The sequence below is a fragment of the Artemia sp. Qi Xiang Cuo genome, chromosome 20, assembly GCF_049724085.1.
Source record: "Artemia sp. Qi Xiang Cuo chromosome 20, ASM4972408v1, whole genome shotgun sequence".
Classification (NCBI taxonomy): Eukaryota; Metazoa; Arthropoda; class Branchiopoda; order Anostraca; family Artemiidae; genus Artemia; species Artemia sp. Qi Xiang Cuo.
This window is the reverse complement of record NC_142813.1, coordinates 41,937,595-41,949,431: the sequence shown is the minus strand read 5'-3', so window position 1 is coordinate 41,949,431 and position 11,837 is coordinate 41,937,595. Positions and strand designations below refer to the sequence as shown.

Genomic DNA, 11,837 nt, shown 5'->3' with positions numbered 1-11,837 from the left:
GCACTCGACGATAATTTGAAGACAATTAACCCCCCTCTCTTTCTCACCTTTTCCCTAAACGTAGCCGATCACTATTTTTAGGCGGTCATTTCGCTAAACGTATTCGAAAGTTTTGGAAAGTAGGTCCTGATGACAACCCTTCCACCCCCACGGGCAAGGGTCATAATTTATGCCCTGTGGGCATATAATGCTTTTTATAGAAAGCAATGTTGTAGAAACTTCAAAAAGAGCTCATTCAATTGGAAATTGAAAGGGCTAGTGCCCTTTTAATAGTTGAAAAGAATTGAAGGGCAACTAACCCCCGTCTCACGCCCACCATTTCCCCAAACACATCCAATCAAAATTTTGAGATATCCATTTTGTTCAATGTAGTCGAAAGTTCTGGAAATTAGGTCTTTTAGGATCATAACCCCATCAGAGCCCTCAGTGAAAGGGTTGTAAGTTATGCCCTGGGGACACATAAGGTTTATATAGAAAGTTGTTCTAGAAATTTCAAAAAGGGCTCAATTGATTGGAAATTGAAATTGCCCTTTTTAATAGTTAAAAATGAGTGGAGAGTAGTTAACCCCCCTCTCACGCCCACCATTTCTCCAAACAAACTCAATTAACGTTTAGAGATAGCCATTTTGCTCCACGTAGATGAAATTTCTGAAAATTATGTATTTAAGGATGACAAACCCCCCAGAGCCCAGGGTTAAGGTTGTAAGTTATGTCCTAGGGGCATATAAGGTTTTTATAGATAGGGCTGTCTTAAAAACTTCAAAAGGGGCTCATTCAACTGGAAATTGAAAGGGCTAGTGCCTTTGTTAATAGTTGAAATTGATTTGAGCGTGACTAACGTCCCTCTCATGCCCACCATTTTCCCAGACGCATCTGAAAATAAACATTAAAATTATAGTAAAATTTTGAACTGATTAGCTTTCAGCAATTAATATCATTGTACATCAAATATTCAGTGTAATTTATTAGTTCTTTCTAAAGTTGTTCAAGACAAATATAGTTTCACCACAAACAAAAGTTTGGGTACTACCCCTTTCCTTAACTGTAAATAAAAACCAAAACCCTTCTACGCCATTGGCGCTTAACTGAAAATAGATTATATTACAAATATGTTCTTTTTCAGTTATTGGAGTATTAAAAATGAAAATAAATCACAGTAAAATAATACTATGAACTGATGATCGTTTAACAGTTAATGGTATTAAATATCAAATGTTTAATTTGATATTGTTTATACTTTCCAAGACTGTTCAAGACGCATATAGTTGAATATTTGTTGCGAGGCTTTGAATTGATTCGTGTATCGTTGCACTATCAGTGGATTCACGAGTGGATTCTAGATCCATATGTCGTTTCTTAGTTTTCCCCATTTAAATTGTTCCCCATTAAATTTTCCCATTTAAATTTTCCCCATTTCCCCAATTTAGCGAAAAAAAAACAGCCGAGGACACAATCACACTAATAGCAATTAGTTTATAACGTCACAAGAGGTATATAATTCAATTACATTTAAGTTATTATATTGATAATCAATTAGTTGTTAATCCATTATCAATTATGTCCATTTAAGTTGTAAGACCAAATTAGCACCATCCAAGAAGATAATCACATTAATAGCATCTAATTTAATACGTCACAACAGGTGAATAATTCACTTATATTTTAACGGGATCGCATGAAACGATGTTATTCGGCTGAGAGCATTGAATGAAATTATAACCTTTGACCTGAGGGATGTGAGGGAGTTGTCATCCTCAAACACATAATTTCCGGACTTTCCAACTACGTTGAACAAAATGGCTATCTAAAAATTTTGATTGGGTGTGTTTGGGGAAATGGTGGGCGTGAGAGGGGGTGACTTGCCATCCAATAACTTTCGACCATTAAAAAGGGCACTAGCCGTTTCAATTTCCAGTCGAATGATTCCTGTTTGAAGTTTCTACGACAACACTTTCTATAAAAATAACTTATATGCCCCCAAGGTATAAATTACAACCCTTACCCTGAGGGTTGTGGGGGGAGTGTCATCCTCAAAATCATAATTTTCAGACTTTGTATCTACGTTGAACAAAATCGCTGTCTCAAAATTTTTATTGGATGTGTTTGGGGAAATGGTGGGTGTGAGAGGGGTGTTAGTTATCCTCCAATCACTTTCGACTATTAAAAAGGGCACAAGCCCTTCTAATTTCCAATTGAATGAGACTTTTTTGAAGTTTCTACAACATTATTATCTATAAAAACCTTATATGCCCCCAGGGCATAACTTAATACCCTTGCCCCGAGGGCTCTGAGGGGGTTATCATCCTCAAAGACCTAGTTTCTAAAACTTTTAACTATGTTGAACAAAATGGCTATCTAAAAATTTTGATTGGATGTGTTTGGGGAAATGGTAGGCGTGAGAGGGGGTTAGTTGCCCTCAAATCACTTTTGGCTATTAAAAAGTGCATTAGCCCTTTGAATTTCCAATCGAATGAGCCCTTTTTTAAATTTCAATGACAAAACCATCAATAAAGACCTTATATGCCCCCAGGGCATAACTTACAGCCCTTACCCTGAGGGCTGTGTAGTAGTAATGACTAAAGCCCCCTTTGGTTGTTAACGAGAAAATAATTGGCATAATCAGTAGAACGGCCCCTGGGTTCTCAGAAATTAAAGTATCGACTTTTCAGTCATATTGATAACAGAGTGAGAAACCCTTGATTTTCTTGTCTCACAAAGGCAAACTTGCATTCACAGGATTAAGACGTTTGCATACGAAAATGAAATGGGGCATTGGCTATTTTCAAAAATAATTTAGAGTCTTGACTCACTGATTTGAAAAAGTTTTGTAAACCTGCATCTGTTTAATAAATCGGAGCTTCTGAGTGGCATTCAATGCAACCAGATTTTTGTCGAAACATATTAGTAAAATGTTTACTAATACTTTTAACTAATATATTTAACAAGACATACTTACCCAGCTGGGGAGGTGCCTTGATCATGAAGGAGGTGCTCCAAGGGTGAGGCCATTCCGTTTTAATTCGGATAGGCTAACCCCTGTGATTACCCCAAATGAGGGTAACTCAACAGCGTAATTTTTGGTAGTGGGGGACTGCGTTTGCACGGACCCCTGGCCACACGCTGAAACGTTTTGTCGTCTGGGCCCCTTTTATATGTCATAAATTTCTTATTTGATAGAAAAAACATGTAAAATTGATCATTGGGCCCCTTGAAAAAATTATTTTTTCTTGTTGAAGTAGAGTTGAGCATATACTCTATAGATTCCAGATGCATTTTTTTTTAAATACTGTGTAATTATTAAATACCGATTTTTTAATTGAACTAGGAATCCAATTAAATTACTGATATTTAGATCAAGTCACAAAGGCAAGTCTTAAAAAGTGAAATGCCTTTGGTCTACACACAATTCATCAGGTCAATTGCGTTGGTAACATATCAAGTTAAATTTTCCATCAGTACCGCTAAGCTTCTCGGACTATTCATATAGAGAGGCCTTTGGCTACAGCAACTGATCGACCACTCAGTTATATTACAATTACTTTTTAGCCTGATTACTGAATATTTATGTTATTTTCTGCGGATGTAGTTTTAGTACATATGCAATTAAAGTTGCACATGAATTGCTGCTGATTGAATATGTTTTCTCATCATAGGATTTTTTTGCCAGTATTTACTTGATTGAAAATTGAATTCTTTATTGCTTTCGAACCTTGTTAAAAAACCGATAAGGATTTACTAGGATTTATTTTTATATACTCAATTCAAATCTAGCAATTTTCATAGCTCTGGCCTCTCCTCATATCGAGTTAATTTTCGCCTTTTACTAAAGATTTCCGTAGCGAAAAGGGACAGTAATTGTGAAATGTGGCATACTTTTCATGAGTTTGTAAATAAACTATGTTTATAGTGAAGTAGACATGATTAGTGTTGTTATTCGCCTAGTTTCATACAGCTTTTCAGTTGACAAGTTACCGGCTAAGTATTTGTTGTTATCTTTTGCAGATTACATCCGGGGAAGCTAATTTTAAGCGGGTAAGGAGGGATCGAAGGCACTCTTGGTTCAGTGCAAAAACGAGCCAACTCCTAGGTGCTCTTGACTCCCCATTCTCTTAGGGCTCTTATTCCTTCTTCGTCTAGGAACAGTATTTCCATTCCAGTTTAGGAGGTTTCTCTAAAATGAGGAGTTTTGAGATCTTATACAGGCAAATCCTTTTATTTGGGGATTCCATGGGTTTTTAGCTTAATACCATCAAAGATTTTAGTCTCTTCGGTTCCTTATCTTGTTTCTAGACAAAATACTTTGTCTGGCGGGAAAACGCCATTCAAGAGACAATGCTCTGTGTGAAGCGAAAAGAGAACCAATAGGCAATTCTCCATGTTAAGGGAGAACGAGAATCAAGAGAAAACGGTCTGTGATGAAGGAGGTACCTGGAGCCTAAATGCAAATAACACAATAACCCTGTGATTTACCATCTCAAAGTTTTTTTTTGGTTGATACATTCGGGGAGTCTGAAGTATGGCATTCTGACAGTTTAACTAATGATTCCTTGGTCCATATATTAGAATCTTTCAATGAAGAATTAATTCATTTAGTGGATGATTACAGTGCATTCTAGAAGATATTTTGGTACAAGGAATTGGTATGGTCAAGGCCGGGCCTGGTTTGTATATCAGGACTTGCTGCAGATCCGTCCAAAATTTTACAGAAGTCATTATTTCTCCAGAAGAAGAAGACTTTGTTTGGGGTCTATGGGCCTGTACGAGATTGGATGGAAACGATTCTTGTATTTATTTCTTAAGCCCTTAGATGGTGTAAAAGCGAGCCATGGTTCAAGCTACATTTAGTCATCTTTTCTTTCGTCTTAGAAAGTAACTATGACTGGATTTGTTATCCTTACAGCATATCCACGTACTTTATTTAGACTAGAAAGTAAATGGCAAAGCATTTCTCAAGAAATTTGAACAAAATTAGCACAAGTCCATACACAAAATTACTCCATTAAGACATTGATCTTCTACACTTGAAAAATCAAAAGATACTACCATCTTGGAATGCAAATTCCCTCGTACTACTTTGTTTCTACTAAGTCTTTCTAGCTCGAGTCCATCTTATACTTTTGTTACATTTTCTATTGCTTTTCTACGGTTCAAAGCTTAGGGTTCTTTAATAAGTTTATACTTAAATTCTACAGTAAAACTGGAATTATACTTTGAGGCCATCTATTCTTCAATACAGTGTTCTGGCTACATTGTTAGTAAAAAGATGGAATTATAGAATTACTCAAGTAAATGACCTATAAAAACGATAAATACTAACAAAAATAAAGTAAGTAATCATTTACCTGATGAAGTCTCACTGCATTGTTCCTGTGTATTTTGCTTGGGTGATTAAAAATTCAGCTTTTGTGTCCATCTTTGGAGCAAATTTTATAATCTGGCAGTACAAGTTGTATTATTATCAAGTAGCATGGTTGAAGAATACCAGTAGCTTCAATGGGGGGGGGGTGTATTTTCCTGCATGATTTTTTTATGCATTCCCCCTTCCAGATTCAATAAAGTCTTTTTGTGGCATTATTATTGAAAACGGGCTTGTTTTTTTTCTTATTTTTGTTAAAGAATTTGAAAAAAAAACGAACTCCCCCCCCTGGATTATGAAAAATACTCTTCTCCTCATGAGAACCGCGTCCATAATTTCGTTTGGAGAGGAGGGGGTGGTTATAAAATTGTTAAAAAAACTAATCGAAAATTTGTTTAAATACATTGCGTTACGTTTTAACGTATCAGACAAAAATATCGGGGGGGGGGCACTGGATATTGCCTAGCGTCTTTAATTTTCGTGAATTGACGCCAATAATCGTCACCAGTGGTCTCGATGGGAAAGAGAGAACATTTTTCTTGTAATATTTGCTCGGCTAGTTTTGAATCTAGTTTTTGTGTTCATGTTTAGAGCAAATTTAATAATATCACAACATAATTTGCATTATTGTCATGTAGGATATATCAACGTAAATGGCTTTTACGTTGGAAATTGAACTAAACCAAAATACACTATTTGTATCCAAGGTTGTCAAAAGGGAGTACATGGGATATTTACGGAAAAGTTCAGAAAGTTAAGTGGAAACATTCAGGGTATGTGGAGTGTAATAGCTGCGTAATATTTGTCTATACTCAACGTTGTAACATGAAAGGGGTTGGAATCCTGCAACCCTATAGAAACCAAAAGATTGTGCAGATTTTCAACTTATTTATATTTGAGTATTTCTTCCCCTACCCACCAATCGAAAGCATTATAGTACAACTTTTGTTAAAAAATTGTTGCAAAGTTTTGGCAAACATATAAATAGTAAGCTAAAATTTGAATTTTTATAGAGACAAACGGGAAAGATGTAAAATATTCTTTTCTTAGCCAATGAAAAAGAATGTGTAAAATAAAAACTGTCAAAAATTGTTATTATATAAATGACAGAAATTTTTTTTAAATAAATAACATCATTTAGCAAGTGATGTAACTAAGGAAAACTTTTTTAGTAGTATTTGTTAACTAATGCACCACGTTATATAGGTACTGTACCGTGTCCTATCTTTCCCTTGTCACGTTTCCCCTATATTTGGGACAATCCTTTTCTATTTGGATTGTCCCCGATCATTGCTTATATACAACAAACTTTGTTGAATAGCGTTAGACATTGAAGAACAGCAAACAAAACTAATTACCTAAATCCTGCAACTCCTTTGGTATATATAATTTTAGAATCAGCAAGTTTAACGCTGCTTACCAATTACCATATAAATCAAAACAAAATTCAATACCTCCTAGCGCAAATGGTTATGCGTGTGGTGAAGTCAATGCTGGAGAAATTGTATGGAGGTTTTTTTTTTTTACAACAAAGATAAAATCCTTGAAAATAAAATATACTGCTGATGTCACAAATCGATGCAATTTTTTTTTGAAAATGTTTTTCTGTGTTAAGATGTTCGTGGCTTTGCCAACATATAACGTTAAATAAGTTTTTTTTTTTCCTGTGTACACTGAGTTACCTTCTCAGTGAGTGCCACCCCCGGCAGCTCAGGCATGTCCCCAGGTGGCGGATAGGGGAAAGTCCTCCAGATATGGGGGATTCCTTTGAATAACTAACAAGAAGGTGCGGACCAAGGGAGGGCAGTTCCTGGGGATCCTTAAATACAACTGGGACCCCTAACTGTGGGGCCAAACACAGTTAAGGAGGAACTAAGGCCCCTTTTTTGGTTCTATGCTGGGCCCACCAGCGCGTGGACACGTCCCGACAGAGTCAAACCCTAGTCCCAGCTATGGGTAAATAGTCGGCGATCAGAAAGCTGTGAGGGCGGAGTACTCTCAAGATGGAGGAAATCGGCCACCTACAAAGGACAGAGAGGAGTGGCTTGCCGCTGTCCTAAAATAACCATGAAACCCTCTTCTTTTAAATGTTATGGATCAGTTGAAAACAAAGAGACGAAACCGTGCTACCGCATCCGGGGTAACCGACGGAACGCAAGATATAATAGCGAATGATAATGATAATTATAATGCTACCGCGTACGGGGGAACCGACGATCTGACGACTTCAGACGAAGATATGCGAACTCGGCAGACGATGACGAATCCCATTGAGGATGATAGCACTCTACCAGGAGAAACCCCTATTCTGACCCAGAAAGCTCCATTCTACCTAGGGACTTTGAATAGGCGAACTCTGGTAAAGAATGGGAAATTAGAGCTAATTGTCAAAGAGCTAAAGAGGTACAGATGGGAGGCTATTGGCCTCTCGGAAACTCACTTACCTGGTTCAGGAGAACAACGATGCGGTGACATCATACTTTAGTACTCTGGTAGACCTGATGGCAAACACCGACAAGGCGTTGCTTTTCTCCTAACAAACAAAGTGAAGCGCGTACTCAGAGCCACAAAGTTAGTCTCAGAGTGCCTTATGATGATTCGGCTGGGAGCGAATGTACGAAACATCACGACCCTCCAAGTGTACGCCCTTAACTCCTCCAGACCTGATGAAGAAGCTAACACCTTCTATCAGCAAATTCAGTCTCTAACTGATGAAGTCCCAAAGAAAGATCTCCTCGAAGTAATGGGTGACATAAATGCTATTGCCGGAGAAGCTGCACAACCTGACAGTGATGTCTTAGGCAGATTCGGTCTTGGGAGGCGAAACGCACGTGGGGAGCGTCTACTTTAGTTCTGCCGGGATAATGATCTCTTTGTTACGAACTCAATGTTCAAAAATAGAAAGAGAAGAAAGGCAACTTGGATATCACCAGATGGAAAGACGACAAATCTGATCGATTATGTCCTCATCTCAAAGTGGTTGAAGTCATCTGTCACAAATACCACCGCTTTGCCTGGAGGAGATTTTGATTTGGATCATGTCCTTCTAAAGAGCACATTGGCATAACTCCGACTCAAAACCCTTCCTGTAAAGAAAAATAAGATCCCAAGTCCCGCACCGATAAACTGAAAGAACCCACCACACGCACCACTTTCCTACAGTCACTAGAAAAAAGTCTTGGTCCTGTTTCTGACTGAAGAAAAAATTCTTCAGTCAGAAACTGAACACAGCACTCATAGATACAGCTAACGAAATATTAGGCCACAAATCTAAAACAGAGAAGCCCTGGATCACAGATGAGATCCTAGATCTTTGTGACCAAAAGCGACGGGTTTGCAACAAGCAGGACCGATAAAGTAGGGACATGTATAAGCGGATACAGCGGACGGTAAAAAAAAAGATTCGGACTGCCCTCAGAAATTACATACGGGAGAAGTGCGAGTCCTGTGAAAAGGACTTCAAATCTGGAAACAGCTACAGAATGTACAAAAGAGTCAAAGAACTCTCCACGAAAAAGTCCACCATCGCTGCTAGCGTCCTGGACAAGGGCGGTAAGCTCTTCAGTGACAGTGAGGCTATTAAAGACAGATGGAAAAGTCACTTCGAAGAGAAACTGAATCCGCTTCTTACCTGCAACCCTACTTTGCTATCAGGATTCCCCAAGTTGGAATGCGACCCTAGCCCATCACCTTTAATTAGTGAAGTAAAAGAGGCCATTCACAGTCTCAAGAAAAATAAAGCCCCAGACCCCGATGGTATCCCTGCCGAGCTGCTTAAAGTTGGATCTCCTCTGCTAGAGGACCTACTACATAAAGTGGCTGTCGCCGTGTGGTCAACAGGCCATTTCCCAAAAGCATGGGCGAGGGCATTCATTGTATCGCTCCACAAGAAAGGCCCTAAAACACGACTGCGAGAATTACCAGCCCCATAAGCCTTACAAGTCATCCAGCCAAAGTCATAACAAGGATCCTTTTAAACTGAATCAGAGCAATAACAGACCACATCATCAGCGACTATCAGGCTTGTTTTTGCCCTGGACGGTCTACCACCGACCAGATCTTTGTTGTGAGGCAACTCGCAGAAGAGGCTTTAGAGCTTTAAGAGGCTACTCCCCCTCTTTAAAAATAAAAACCTATCTATGCAACTGAAACTTTGACTTTTCGACTCTCTAATCATACCTGTCGCCATGTACGCCTGCGAAACTTGGACACTGAAGGTTGAAGATGAACGCAGAATTTCGGCTTTCGAGACAAAATGCCTCCGACGCATTGCCGGAATCACATACCAAGACAGAGTCTCGAACGAAGACCTTCGGAAGCAGCTGAAGCGGGAAACTACTATTCTCCAAAAAGTGCGCCTGCAGCAACTTAAGTGGCTGGGCCACTTACAGCGAATGGAGAACTCGTGCCTGCCAAAAGTTGCCTTCAAAGGAAGGGTGCACGGTAGCCGCCCACCTGGAAGACCTAGGAAGAGATGGTGTGACAACTTCGGAAGTGACCTCTTATGCCTTCTGAGACAAGCTGACGACCGGGCTTTGTACAGGAAACTGATTCAAGAACGTGTGAAGGAGATGGCCCCAACGGGACCCTTGAGGACGTTCGGGACATAAGTCAAGTCAAGTCAAGTTTTAATATAAAAATTTAAAATTAAAATTAGAAGTTAATATAGAACTTCAATGTATTTCTGGGGGGATTTTAAACTAAACGAAAGAAACTTCATGCATTCGGTTTTGTCCAAAGGGCAATACTTCAGGAACGGCTAAGGGTAGGCCTACTACGTTGGAATTGTCAGGACATGTTCAATGGGAAATTGAACCAAACCAAAATATACTATTTTCAAATTATTTAATTTTCTTTGGGAGGGGTCCCCTAGAAGGTCTTTACACTTCTATACTGATATATAAAATGTCTTTTCGTTGTATTTTATTGAAAAAGGGCTTGTTTTTTGTATTTTAGAGTTTTCTGCTAATTATAAAATTCTGATATAGTGAGACTTATTAAAACAAAGAACATATTTTTGTTTTTGTTTTCGTTTGTTTAATAAATTGCAGTCAATTTTTTTGCATCATTTCTGTTTATTGATCTTTTTGTTTCACTTTTGGTTCACTATGTACAGCCATGTAATTTAAATTTTGTTTCATGCAACTTTCAACTAGAAGTTAGTCATTCGCACCTCTCTGGGGCCAGTTTTTTTAGTTGTTTGTTTTTTTTTATTTCATGTTTTTCGAAAATTCTCCAAAATTCCTAGTAATTAGTCATTGTATTCCTGGTTGCTATCGAATCCTGTTAAAAAAAAACTGATATAAATTTACGGTACTGTTTTGCTTAATGTTGCACACCGCTATAGACTCTATCAAGAAAACTAGTTAAACGGGAGAGACAGATACTCGGTTATAATGGTTTATGAAATAAATTTGGGCTATATATTTGCACATTACGGGGGTCGGGGTAAAGCATACGTAACCTAATACGTAACCTAACCTAGGTACCCCCCCCCCTATAACTCAAAAAACAACATTTTTAATATTGTAAATTCAATGAGAAACCACGCTTTGCGATCAATTTAGATAGCAATTACCCGCTTTTTTGTCTGATTTCGGCATTTAAAATGGCAATTTCGTCCAAGTCTTGATTGGAGAATTTTCTATTAGCCATTATAATTTGAGATAAACTGTGATATTACGGGAAATGTTTTATAATGTTTTAAAAAATCTAAGAACAAAGTGAGAAGTTAATTGAATGTTATTTGAGTATTGCAATCGAAATTAAATCTGCGACAAACTTTTTCACTTGTATAAAGTCTTACACAATCCATGTCGAATTATCGATTATCGGGTCTCGGCCTTTTGGCTAAGATCAATGGGCAGTATCTGTTCTTATCAGCTTAATATCTGATACGGTCCCTACATGGGGCCCAGAATATTTAACTGATTTTGGGAAACCGGGGGATGTCGGGGCTTGCTGTCCCTTCACGCGTTGGCCCAGAATTGTAGTACCTCCGGGATCGGCGCACCCCTTTTGAGGGAAAATCAAAGTCCATGAACCTAATCAATTATGTGTATAATGCCCTTTTCAAATTTTCTATAAATCACTCCTGTAGTTTCCTAACCCCTGAATATATTGAAAGTCACTTTTTTTTCATCTGAAAAAAGAAGAAAAATTGTATTTAATTTACCAAATTTAATGGTGAAAAAGCCAATCCAGAGAAGTATTCCCCTTAGTTGTTGGGAAATCGACTAGAGTTTTAAGGTTAGGTGACCTGGACAGCGATTTGCTATCGAGTTCGTTAGCATCTCCTAGCATTACTACTCCAAAATATGGGTGAGTTCTCTGGACGTAATCTGTCGATTCCTGCAGCTTCTCCCAAAAAGCTTTTCTTGCTGCAGCTGGCTCACCAGGTGAATAATAGAAAACGCACACTGCTACGGCAGAGAGTGGCCTAGGGAGTCGCTTAGGTTGGCCTTTGACCCAAGTAATTTCA

At 38.3% G+C, this 11,837-nt stretch overlaps 2 protein-coding genes, 2 non-coding genes and 1 pseudogene across 4 annotated transcripts; all 5 read left to right on the top strand.

The window, feature by feature from the left end:
- Positions 1–2,948: 2,948 nt before the first annotated feature.
- LOC148940225 (U1 spliceosomal RNA) lies at positions 2,949–3,112 on the top strand. Its single transcript, XR_016143500.1, has one exon. It is a non-coding gene; the product is annotated as a U1 spliceosomal RNA (small nuclear RNA).
- A 668-nt stretch (positions 3,113–3,780) lies between these two features.
- Positions 3,781–3,899, top strand: LOC148940224 (U5 spliceosomal RNA; annotated as a pseudogene).
- A 4,822-nt stretch (positions 3,900–8,721) lies between these two features.
- Positions 8,722–9,288, top strand: LOC148940223 (uncharacterized). The gene has a single exon (XM_089106101.1). It carries the CDS (start codon positions 8,722–8,724, stop codon positions 9,286–9,288), a length of 567 nt encoding a protein of 188 aa, XP_088962227.1.
- Positions 9,289–9,543: 255 nt separating this feature from the next.
- On the top strand, positions 9,544–9,966 carry LOC148940222 (uncharacterized). The gene has a single exon (XM_089106100.1). It carries the CDS (start codon positions 9,544–9,546, stop codon positions 9,964–9,966), a length of 423 nt encoding a protein of 140 aa, XP_088962226.1.
- A 1,220-nt stretch (positions 9,967–11,186) lies between these two features.
- Positions 11,187–11,374, top strand: LOC148940221 (U2 spliceosomal RNA). Its single transcript, XR_016143502.1, has one exon. It is a non-coding gene; the product is annotated as a U2 spliceosomal RNA (small nuclear RNA).
- The last annotated feature ends 463 nt before the right edge of the window (positions 11,375–11,837 follow it).